Here is an 11,330-nt window from a genome sequence, read left to right on the forward strand (position 1 = left end):
ACTCCTGTAACCATTCATTTTTAATGGAGTCTAATTAAGAGTTCCCCAACGGGTTTTACTTTTGTAAATATTTTAGATGAGCTGTCGTTTCTAGGCAAATCCTCCTGACAGAAAAAAAAAAAAAAAAAAACCGAAATAAAAACCACAACAAGCCGAGGCGGAGACAATCTCCTTCGCTCCCCGGCGGCCGAGAGGCAACAAGTGGCCGCGGCTCGCAGCGCAGCGAGGCTTCTGCGGCCCGGGTCCAGCTCCAGTTGTAATGAAAACCAAATCTAAGAAGCGCATTCTCCCCCCTCTCCCGCCCCCCAAAACACAGGCCAGGCTTGGCAGAAGCGCAGCCGAAAAGCGCCGGCAGCTCCCGGTGGGAGCCCCGGGGTGGGCTCGGCCCTGCCCCGCTCCCCGCAGCCGCGGGGGGATCCGCACAAAGCGCCCGGACACCGCCGACGTGCCTGATATAAAATTTATTGATCTCTCTTCGTTTGGGAGAAGGAAGCAAACGAGGACTAGGAACAGGAAAGGAGTATTTCGTTGGATTTTTTTTTTTTTTTGGAAGGAATCCGGTAACAAAACTAAAACGCTTTTTTTTTTTTTATCCGATATGTCAAAACATGATTCACAGTAAAACTCACAAACCCATTTACATAAGTTTACAGCTTAAGGAAAACCAAGACACACAACTTACTATAAATAAAAGAAATGCGTTTGCGACCCGCACAGCTCTGCTCTCTCCCACCTCCCCCTTGTCAAGGAATAAAACCTCAAAATTAAAAAGTCGTGAAAGCTACAGATTGTGGATAGAAACCAAGCGAGGGTCGGTAACAAAACACTTAATAAACCACAGCCATTATGTGAACAACCGACTTTAAAAACAAAAGCCCGCGGTTTTTGTTTAAGTCATTGCAAGGCTAGAAATCAAACTGGAAGATGCAAGATTTTTTAAAAAAAGTTTTAAGCGAATAAAACCGTGCCCAGCCTAGCCGAAACCAGGAAAGGAGTTGCCGTGGTTTGAAAACTTCACAGCGGCTTCTAGGAGGCAGGAGTTGTGCTTTATTAAAATAAACAAACTTGCTCAAATATTATTTCTTGTACCAAAAAAAAAAAAAAAAAAAATACAACTAACGGATTTCCTTTTTAAAATTTCTCCAGAGTTAGTATCAAGTCTGCTAAGCCGAGCAACACTGCCGTACGTCCCGGTGTGGTCAGGGAGCGGTGGTGGGGTTAAGGATTAAGACGGGGAACCGTCCGGAGCAGCCACAAGTTTATATGTGAGTTAGTGGTACGGTACCATTCACGGCAGTCCCGGCACTCTGGTAGTGCTGGTGGACGCTGTGTAACCTGCTGCCCTGCAGGGAAGAAGGGTCTGTGGCATCCCCGCCGGGGGGCAGGTACATGCTGATCATATCCCGCAGGTCTCCCAGGCAGGCCCTCTGCGAGTGGGAAGCGATGGCCGGAGGCGGCGAGCTGGGCTCGGATTTCACCACGGAGCCCATGGAGCCCAGGCTCATGGCCGTGGAGGGCTGCTGGCCGTAGGCGGCGGGGGACATGCTGTAGGTGGAGGCGGCGTTCATGTAGGTCTGGGCCGTGGACATCATGGGGCTGTACTGCAGGCCCGTCATGTCGTAGCGGTGCATCTGCTGCAGCTGCGGGCTGTTCATGCCCGGGTGCTGGCTGTAGCCCAGCTGGTCTTGCATCAGCGAGTAAGCCCCGTTGGTCCAGCCGTTCATGTGGGCATAAGTGTCAATCCTCTGCCCCACCCCGACGGGGCTGCTCACCGCGTTGCCCCCCCCCGGGGCCAGCAGATTGCCGGGCAGCGAGTATTTGTCCTTCTTCAGCAAGGTCTTGGTCTTCCTCCGGGGCCGGTATTTGTAATCCGGATACTCCTTCATGTGCACGGCCCGCAGCCGCTTGGCCTCGTCGATGAAGGGCCGCTTCTCGGCGTCGCTCAGCAGCTTCCAGTCGGCGCCGAGGCGCTTGCTGATCTCCGAGTTGTGCATCTTGGGGTTCTCCTGGGCCATCTTCCGCCGCTGCCCGCGGGACCACACCATGAAGGCGTTCATGGGCCGCTTCACCCGGTCCTGGTCCGTGCCCGCTCCCGCTCCGCTGCCGGCCCCGCCGCCTCCGGTGCCTTTGCCGGTGCTCCCCGGAGCGGGGTTGCCGCCGGTGCCGCCCGCCGAGGGCTGCGGCGCTTTAATCTCCGTCTCCAGCATGCTGTACATGGCCGGGGCCGGCAGAAGGTGCGCCAGGGCGGCGGGCGGGCGGGCACAGAGCGGGGAGAGGAAGTTCAAACAAAACCAAAAAAAGAAAGAAAGAAATAAAGCAAAACCTGCCTGGGCGGCTGCCGCGACAGAAGGAGGAAGTTTGTGCGGCGGGCAGAGGCGCCGCTCCCCGAGGTGCTGGCGGAGCTGCTGCGCTGCGGAGCGGCTCCCGCGGGCGCGCTCATCGCGGGGGTCCGTGATTGACGGGCTATAAATGGGGGGGCTGCGGCCAATCAGAGAGCGCTTCCCGACAGCCCCACGCCGGGAACGGACCGGCCGGGGGCGGGCGGAGGCTCCCGGGGCTCGGGAGGAGGCTCCCGGGCTCGGGGGATGCCGCCGCCGCCGGGCCCCTCCCGCAGCCCCCGGGCCCCGCAGCTGTCCCTGGGGCAGAGCGGCTCCCGCAGCTGCGGCCGTGCCGGGGACACGGAGCGGCCCCGGGGTGTCCTGCGGGGCCCTGGGGAGGAGGAGTGGGGCGGAGCGGAGCGCTTGCCGGGCACAAAGGGGTTTGGGGCTCCCGGGCGGATGCGCAGCCCCGTGCCAAGCTCGGAGGGGCTGCCTAGAGACCGAGCGAGGACGCACTCCCGGAGCGGGGGAAGGATGGACGGGCTAAACACTTCCGCTCCTGAGCTATCGCCTGGGGGAAAATCTGCATTGCCATGATGGGATCGGGCACTGCTGTCGGTGGGAGAGGGGCTGGAGCGGGGCCGGGATGGGTGGCTGCCGGCCGGGCACTCCCAGCCATCCCCACCTGCACCCACCCCGCTGCCACTTGAGCTTTTCCACTCGGCTGCCGATGGGGTGGGGGGTGGGGGAGGTAGAGGGGACAGCGCTTGCGAATCACCCGAGTTTCATGGCAACAGAAAGTTCTCTCCGTGTGAAAGGAAACTTAGGCGGCGGATATGCGAGTGGAGCGGCGCCCACTTGAGCTGTCAATCACCGGCTTCCCTGCCCATCCCTCCCCTCGCTTTACCCCTCCTTCCCTTCCTTCTCCAGAGGCACGGACACCGCACCTGCACGGACAGGGCACAGCGCTCTCCGCCGGGGACCGGGGCAGGCGGGCTGGGCTGCCCCATCCCTGCGCCTCCTCATCCTCGTCCCGCAGCCTCCGCTCCCGCTCGCTCTGGAGAAGCCGGGCGGCTCTCCGGGCCGGGCAGCGCTGGGGCAGGAGAGGCAAAGCGAGCCGCAGTCTGCTGGGGAAAGCCTCGCTGCCGGAGGATGCGGGCAGCATCGCCGCTGTAGCTATGAGCAAAATGCCCCAGGGGCGTGTGGGGCGCCGGGGAGGGTCAGGAGCCTGGAGGTGGGGACGTGTCTGAGCCTCCCGTCCCGTCCTGGGCGGCCCGGCGAGGAGCGATGCTGCCGCCGCAGGTCCCGGTTGGCAGGCGCCGGTGTCACCCCAAAGACAAGAGCGGGAGTGTAATGACGGTAATGGGGAGGAGAAGACCTCCAGGGCAGGGCTCCGGGCTGGAGAGGGGGCTCCGGGCCCGGGGGGTTCGGCAGGGCGGTGGTGAGGAGCCCCCGGCCCCGCTCCAGCCCTCCACGGCTCCTCCTGCGGGAGCGGGGACCGGGCGGGCACTGGAGGCACTCTGGAAACAGCACGGTGGAGTGGAGGGGGTTGGTTTGAGCCCATCTGAACGCTGCTGGGATTTAGCAGTTGAAGGTCTCACTCGTTTTGTATGGATTTCTTTTTTTGACAAAATGATCTGTTGAACAGCGTCGGGGGGGAAATAAATCCCGCTTGCGAGCGGCTGTGGTGTAGTCAGCACTTTGGTTTTTGCTTGGTTTGCTGCTGGTGTATTGAGCGAAGTCAAAATTTGGCAGCCCGAGGGGACAGGGTGACAGCGGAAGGGTTGTTCCAGGCTGGAATGGTTCGCGTGTAACTTTTGCATAATATTGGAAAAGCTTCAGACAATCGTAATTAACTTCTAACCATCAAAATATTTTGGTCCCTCCATTTGAGGTTTAAGACCTGCCAGGCTGGCAGAAAATAGGACTGATTTATATCCTGATACCACTTTGATATTTCTTTTATATGATCGTTTGTTGGAGGGACTGGACACGCTGACATGAAACAAAAAATTGGGCTATATAGAGAATTAGAGGATGTGCTGAAATCCCCCAGAACAGTGTTTCTGTCGATGTTTAAATAAATATTACAACGTTAAGTTTCAGACTCTTGTCTTTCAATTCTCAAATTAGAGATTTTTTTCCCCTCTAAAAGCCAACCTCTTCAACACTTTTAAGGTCCATATTATTTCAAACCAAGACACATTTCTCTTGAAACATCGCTGATATTGTAAAAGAACGGAACCTCACTGAATAAAATTGTAACTACACACCGATGGATTTCCAGACTTCACAGGTCCCTGTAACTCTCCCGCTGCTCTTGGCTTCCCGAGCCGCACATGACCTGAGGAAAGCTTCAAAATGCGGCTGATTGCTGTTTCCAGAAGGGCTGAGCTCTGCTCCAGTCCCTCAGCCTCGGCGTTAGTGCTGTGTGCCCAAACTCTCGGCGGGGTTTGGGAGCGGAGGGGGAGCCCGAAGCCTCCTTCCCTCGGGGCTTTCCCTGCGATTCCCCGGCTGAGCCCCCGCCCGGCCACGGGGCTGTGGCCACCAGCAGCCCCTTCCCGCGGCCACCCCGCACCCGAGACCGCCTGTGGCTCTGTCCTTCCTTGTCCCTGCCCTGAAAACGCCGGCGAGGAGCCGTGGGGAGCAGGAGGGAAGAGGCGAGCCCGCTGGAGCAGCCGCTGCTCCCCGAAGTTACCGTAGTGCTCTTTGAGAGACCCCGTTCCGCCACCCCCTCGGCAGCAAATTCAGCTCCCCGGGAAGGGGAACGGAGCCTGCGGAGCTGCCGGGACTCGGGGAAGGGGCGGAAAGCAGGAGGGGACCCAGCCCGGCACAACAAACGGGGCGAGGGGGAAACCTGATGCCTGGAGCCATTTTCTTAAATTCGCTACGAGGGAAGCCCCGTGTGTCTGGTGGGGGTCGGAGAACACTTGAAGTCGTGTAAATACAGTTGTCAAAGGCTGAGGAGCCTTTTATTATTGTTATTTATTTATTTGGGTGACAAAGGAGGGTGAGGCGAGATAAGGAGTTTACAGCACAGCCCAACTTGAACGCGAGAGAGACCCCGCGCTTGAAAAAGGCCATTCGAAAGCGTCTGCCCGGGGTTTCTGCGCGATCAACGCTTAATAAGAAAGAGTCATTAATATATGTTAATTGCAGCTCCAGAAAGAGCTCGGGGGAATCTTGGAACTGTGTCAGGGAGGATCGCTGGCTTTTAAAGAACTATATGTACGAACCCGGCCCCGTCTAATCCTGTTATTAGAGCATCCCCTTGCCCACCAGCCTAATTCCCCACCGAGATCAGCGAGGGCTCTTCCTCGAAATTTGCCCAGACAAGGGAGCTGGGCGCCCCTTTCGTTCGGACCCCGCTGACCCTCGCTAGGCTGATCCTCCGAAAACGCCCAGCCTTTAGCGATGCTCAAGATAAAAGTTCCCGTGATCTCTGTTTCAGGCTGGCATTCACGTCCTCCCCCAGTAGTTTTCAGCGTGGTAACGTGGCTGCTAAATGGGCCATTCAAGGCTGGTTCTACAGCCGAAGGTCGTTAGGAGATTGTTTTTTTGTTTTGTTTTATCCCCCATTTAGGTGTCACGCCAAAACACCGCTCGAGGTTTCCTGCGAGGCTGCTGCCTCCCTCTTGGCGGGGCTGACACGGCTGGAGCCACCTCCCAGCCCGGCCAGGGGACAGCAAAATTCATTAATTCTGACAAACGAGCTCCAACTCCTTCCCGTGCCTTCCCCAGCGTGGAGATCGCAGCCGTACCAGAGGCTCCAGCTGTCCCTGCTGCTCTCCGATCCGGGGAAGCAAGGGTTACTTCTGATGACATCATTAAAAATCGCAACATTTAGGAACAAAAATCTCAAGTGCGTGGGTAAACCCGGGCAGCGTCGTTTGGGCATAGCTCGATCCCTTTGAACTGAGCCTCCCAGCGCGTTCGGGAGGCAGCAGTGAATTTTTTTTTTTTTTTTTTTTTTTATTTAATCACTTCCCTCCCCTCTCCCCCCACCCCAGCTGAACTTTTATTTGGCTTCTGACAACAATAGCGGGCTGCAAACAGACCTCTCGGAGCGCCCTCTGAATAGACCCTTTTGGAGCCCGGATTGTTTCCACCGCCACAAAAAAACAACCAGTAGCTCCCGTTTTTTAATTGGGTTGTTCCTGGCCCTGGCTCATTCAGGTGTTCGCGAGGAATTTGTTTATTAGCCTTTGACAAACAGCCCCTCCTGGCAATCGCCTCACGGATTTGTCTTCAGCGGGAGGGGAGGGATGCGGAGAGGGGCAGTTTGCTAATAAGGACTCTCCATCTCCGAGTTACCAATTAACAGAGCTGAGGAGGGGACCACCAGCACAGGATAACTCGCTGCGGAGCCCCGAGGAAAGCACAGGTCTAGCTCATGTGTTTTCACGCGAAACCACCGAGGGAAAAACGAGCACGAAAAGCGATGCTAAAGAGACCAGCCCCGCTGCCCCCAGCCTGGCAGAAACCTCCTCCCCGGTGGATGAGGCAGTAACAGGAACTTTCTGCAACTTCCCCTCGCTGTTACTGTACAGAACCCCCTGAAAGAATTATCCAGCACGGCTGGGCTGGAGCTCCCATCCCTGGGGATGCTTCAAAGGCGCTGGGATGCGGCTCAGAGCTCGGCTTGGCAGCTTTCCTCGCCCATCTCAGGGAGCCTTTTCCAACCTGAACGGCTCCATGGTTCTCACAGCTCAGCTTCTTTTGTCCTCCCCGCCCCGAGCCGAGCGCCCCCGGCAAGGGCAGCCCTGCTGTCCCCTCCTCGGGCCCTGGGGTGGCTCTGAAATGTCCCTGGGGTGGCTTTAGGGTGGCCCTGGGGTGGCAGCAGCCCCTTCCTTCCCCAGGGACAGGGAACATCCCCCGGCCGGGAATCTTCCCTCCCCGGTACTTGTTGCATTGCTTGTCTCTGCTCTCCTAAAACACACACACAAAAAAACCCCCACAAACTCAAAAATCATCTCTGTTTTTCCCGTTTAAAACTTGGCGGATGTTTCCTCCGGAGTTTTCTGTACAGGTGCAATAACCACCTTATTTACTGGTAATCATGGCCATGCTCCTTTTTAGCAGCTGGTTTAGAAATCGGACATTAATTGTAAAACTCTAACTTGCTAATTAGCTGCAAATAAACTATTCATTAGTGGCAAATTCAAATCAAAACACACCTTATTCCTCCTCTCTGACACACAGTTTTGAAGGCACATATTGTTTCAGACTACAGCCTGTATCACTGGCACAGCAAATTGAGATCCTGAAAGGTTTCTCTCCAGGATATATAATTAAAATATATTCTACTTTAATTGACATTATAGAGGACACAAATGAGATTTTCCTTTTAGAAAGAAATAGCAGTTTCTAAATAAAGCTTTGCAGGCTGCAGAATGGAGGTTTCAAGCAAATGAATAGTCATTACTACCTTTTCAATGATGTGGGCCTTTTGATCAGAAAAGAAATTAGCTCTAAAGGACAGACAATAGGAAGCCTGCCCCGCAATAGGAAGAAAATTAGATGGCTAAGGCTCTTAACAACACCTATTTCTATAAACCATAGAGCTTCTTGCTTTTCAATTACAGCTGTTCATTTCAAATAAGGAAAGCGGAAAAACACAGAGGGGAATATAAACTCTGTTGCACCAAAAAAAAGCCCGAGACAGGGCAGGCAGGCAGCCTTCCCATTTTCCTTTTGTTTTTATTAGAATCAGTTAACTAATATTACATATTTTGTAATACTCAGCCAGCCCAGTACAGCATTCTCCAGGTCAATCAGGGTGGATTACATTCAGTAAAGGAGCTGGTAAAACACGAGAAACTTCACGTTAGGTAGCTGGATGTTTCCACTGCACATCAAATAATTTCATTTTGCATCACATACTTGTGTGCATTCTGCAGAGAAAACAAAACAGGACTGAAGAACCTGAGGAAAATGAAATGCTGAATAACACTCTGCTGTCTTTTGATTAGTCAAAAATTAATGCAAGATCTTCTGAATTAAATTGAGCGTTCTTTCATAACACTCAGGGCAGAGAGATTATTTCAGGCAGGTTCTCCACACATTACTTTTAACCTATTATTATTTTAGAAATAATACTTCTACTCTCAAAATGTAAAACTAACTTGCTGTGTAATGAGTTTTAAATATGAGCTCTCTTTCAAGTTATTTCGTTTGAACATTATTTTTGAGCACTATTTCTTTTGCATATAAAAATAATACAATTCTTGTGAATCTGATACACAATCATAGAATCAATCCTTTCTTCCCCTACCATTTCTCTCTAGCCACACTTTTATGTTTAGGTGTAACAAGTAAATGATAATTTGTTATTATCCAATCGATATATTGTAGTTGAAATAGTCTTTCAGTAATGATTTAAACACAATAACCACAAAGCTTTATTGTAAATAAATTCAGTTCTCATATTAACTCAGCTGGACTATAGAGATGTCTTTAAAAAAAAAACCCATAAAATCACAAAGATTACACACACATTGTTTTTTATCCTTTCTATTAATCTATTCATGGCTTTCATACTTTCTCCTTTCCCTCTTCCCACTCCTGTGTCTTTATTTTTCTTTCTGTCTCCTTCCCTGTTGTATTATTTGTTTGGAAATCAGGTTAGATGTTTAATTCAAAGGGCTGATGAAATAAATATGAATTGTTTTTGCTGTGATAAAGTGTCTTTTCATCCTTTTCATCTCTGAACAAGTGAATGTTCAAGAAAAATTATTTTTCCCTGTCCAAAAACCTAAATCATATTTGTCTTCTAGCTAGAAGTGATTTTAGTATGAAATACAAATGACAGCTTTCTATTTGGTGTCTGTATCTCCCTTCACTCCAGCCTGGCCCAGAGATAGAGAAGAATAAAAGAAATTGTTTAATCTGCTAAAGAATGATCTCCTAACTCCCAAAGTGGAGTCACTCATGTCAGTATTTGAAGTAATCTCCCTGCTTGAGAGCAGTTAGAAAATTATGAATAATGCAAACTTCTGCCTCAGTTTTTACTGGAACAAACCTTCCTTTTTTTTTTTTTTTTAATGTAAGAACTTAATTACAACGTCATTTGATTTGAAATTATTTTGTCTCAGTAAAGGTACCCCTGCTAACTAGTGGGAAAAACCTCCCTCCATGCAAATGAGCGGCTCAAGTGTCGTTGAGACTTTGTGATTTACAACACAAAACCCACATCAAGATCTGCATCCCTGAGGAGATTAAGAATTTGGGAAAACCCATTCCCGCTGCTGCAATTGTCAGTGCTGATGGAAAAGGAGCTGAGGGTGAGGAAGTGTCTGCACGAGAACAAGCGAATCTAAACTGACCTCTACACTCAGAATCCAAACATTTCACCTGAAATTAAGTATCAGACCAACGAGAAAAATACAGAAAAAATAGAGAAATAAGGAACCTAAAGAGCTTTGCAGAGCAGGGTGAGCAGTTGGGGTTGGAGCTGTTTTATCTACATGACATCAACACATCTTAGTGGCTCAACTCCTTCGACCATTCCAGTCCCAGTCATGAGAGAACTTCACTAGCCCTGAAAATCCTTTCTGCTCTTTTTTCCCCCCAACACACACTGATAAATGAGGGCAATATGTGCCTTCTGCAAAGCAAATTATGCACCTGCATCTATGAATAAAATAGATATAAAATAACAGACATGGAACTCACCGGAGGAACAACTATTATATTTCCATGGGACACATTTCTGACCTGAACGTGGGTCACAAATACCTGCACCATTTAAACTGATATCCATCACTCATCCTTCCTTTCTGTAATAGCTCAAATCAATTACCTGATTTTCAAGGTATCCCAAGAAATACTCAAATTCCTGCCTTGCAGTGGTCCAGCTCTTAATTGTCTCTGCAGACAATTCCTCTCCTAGCAGGGCAAGTGCAGCAGGCACTTGCAAGGGAAGAATTTGTGCAATGATACAGAAATTAAGGACTTGTAAAATAGGTAAAATAGGCCAAATAGGTAAAATAGGCCATTTCTGAAACAGGTGGACCAATTTCACAAAGGGCATCTAGAGGGACACAGTGGATCTTGCTGCTGGTGTACCCAACACAATTTTCATTCAAAGAATCCAAGGAAAATCCCATTTTCCCTGGTTAAGAAGCTTCTCTGATGGCACTAGACTCCCTTCTCTGCACCTACCAGCAGCACATGCAGGGTAATTATTGGAGATGGTGCTCCTTGCTCTGTGGGACAGCAATGAGGGGTTCCCAGGCGGGTTGGATGTGTGAGCTCCGTGTGTGTGAGGCTCACAGGATGATCCTGAGGACAGAAAAGAGGAAAGAACCCACCAAATCCAGAGAGCAAAAGTGAGGGGAGCATGGAGGGGAAGAGGGGGTTTGGGATGCAGTCCTGAGAATCCCCTTAGGAAGTGAGGAAGGGAACACAGGAGGACCCACAGGGGAGAAAAAGCTCCCAAAGGAACCATTCAGAAAGTCACACCACACAGTTTCTGGCTTGTTTCCCTTTTCCTGCTGTCTCTGTCCTGGCTCACCCCATTCCCACTTTTGTAAAAAATCCCATCAATAACAACTTCAGTTTCTTTTTCAGAAAGAACTCTGGAACCCTTTGGAAAATGGTGTGATCTCACAAAACTCTCATCTTCCACTTTGATTTAACTTGATTTGAAGACCTCACAAACAAGATATGTCTAAACTATGTCCAGTGAAGGGTTTGGGCTTAGCTTGCAGAAATCTATTGTACAGAGTTTGTATTCATTCATAGATTGATTTCGACTGGAGCTGTAAAACCATTGCAGGTCGTTAAGAAAACAGGTGATATTTATAATTTTGTCATTTTAATCAGTGTAAATGCAGATGATTTCTGTATCTGCTTTCCAATTTCTATACACAAAGTCCATAAAGACTGGAGCCTGCTCTATTTGCACACCAATGGCTCCCAGGAAAGCTGATGAAAATTAGAGGGAGGCACTTGTGCCTTACTTTTGCATGAAAAAACAAACTCTTCTTATCAAAAGTATTGCTGCTTCTC

General features: G+C 50.7%; 1 protein-coding gene across 1 annotated transcript; it reads right to left on the reverse strand.

Moving 5' to 3' along the window:
* Positions 1 to 453: 453 nt before the first annotated feature.
* On the reverse strand, positions 454 to 2,354 carry LOC102107432 (transcription factor SOX-3-like). The gene has a single exon (XM_005527411.2). The coding sequence runs from the start codon at positions 2,214 to 2,216 to the stop codon at positions 1,260 to 1,262; it is 957 nt and encodes a 318-aa protein (XP_005527468.1). The 5' UTR covers positions 2,217 to 2,354; the 3' UTR covers positions 454 to 1,259.
* Between the last annotated feature and the right edge of the window lie 8,976 nt (positions 2,355 to 11,330).

This window comes from Pseudopodoces humilis, chromosome 15 (genome assembly GCF_049639895.1).
Source record: "Pseudopodoces humilis isolate 2021_Gansu_Grassland_sample_001 chromosome 15, ASM4963989v1, whole genome shotgun sequence".
Classification (NCBI taxonomy): domain Eukaryota; kingdom Metazoa; phylum Chordata; class Aves; order Passeriformes; family Paridae; genus Pseudopodoces; species Pseudopodoces humilis.

Excerpts from the sequence above, each read along its gene's own strand:
- LOC102107432 (XM_005527411.2), bottom strand. The coding sequence starts at position 2,216 with ATGTACAGCATGCTGGAGACGGAGATTAAAGCGCCGCAGCCCTCGGCG.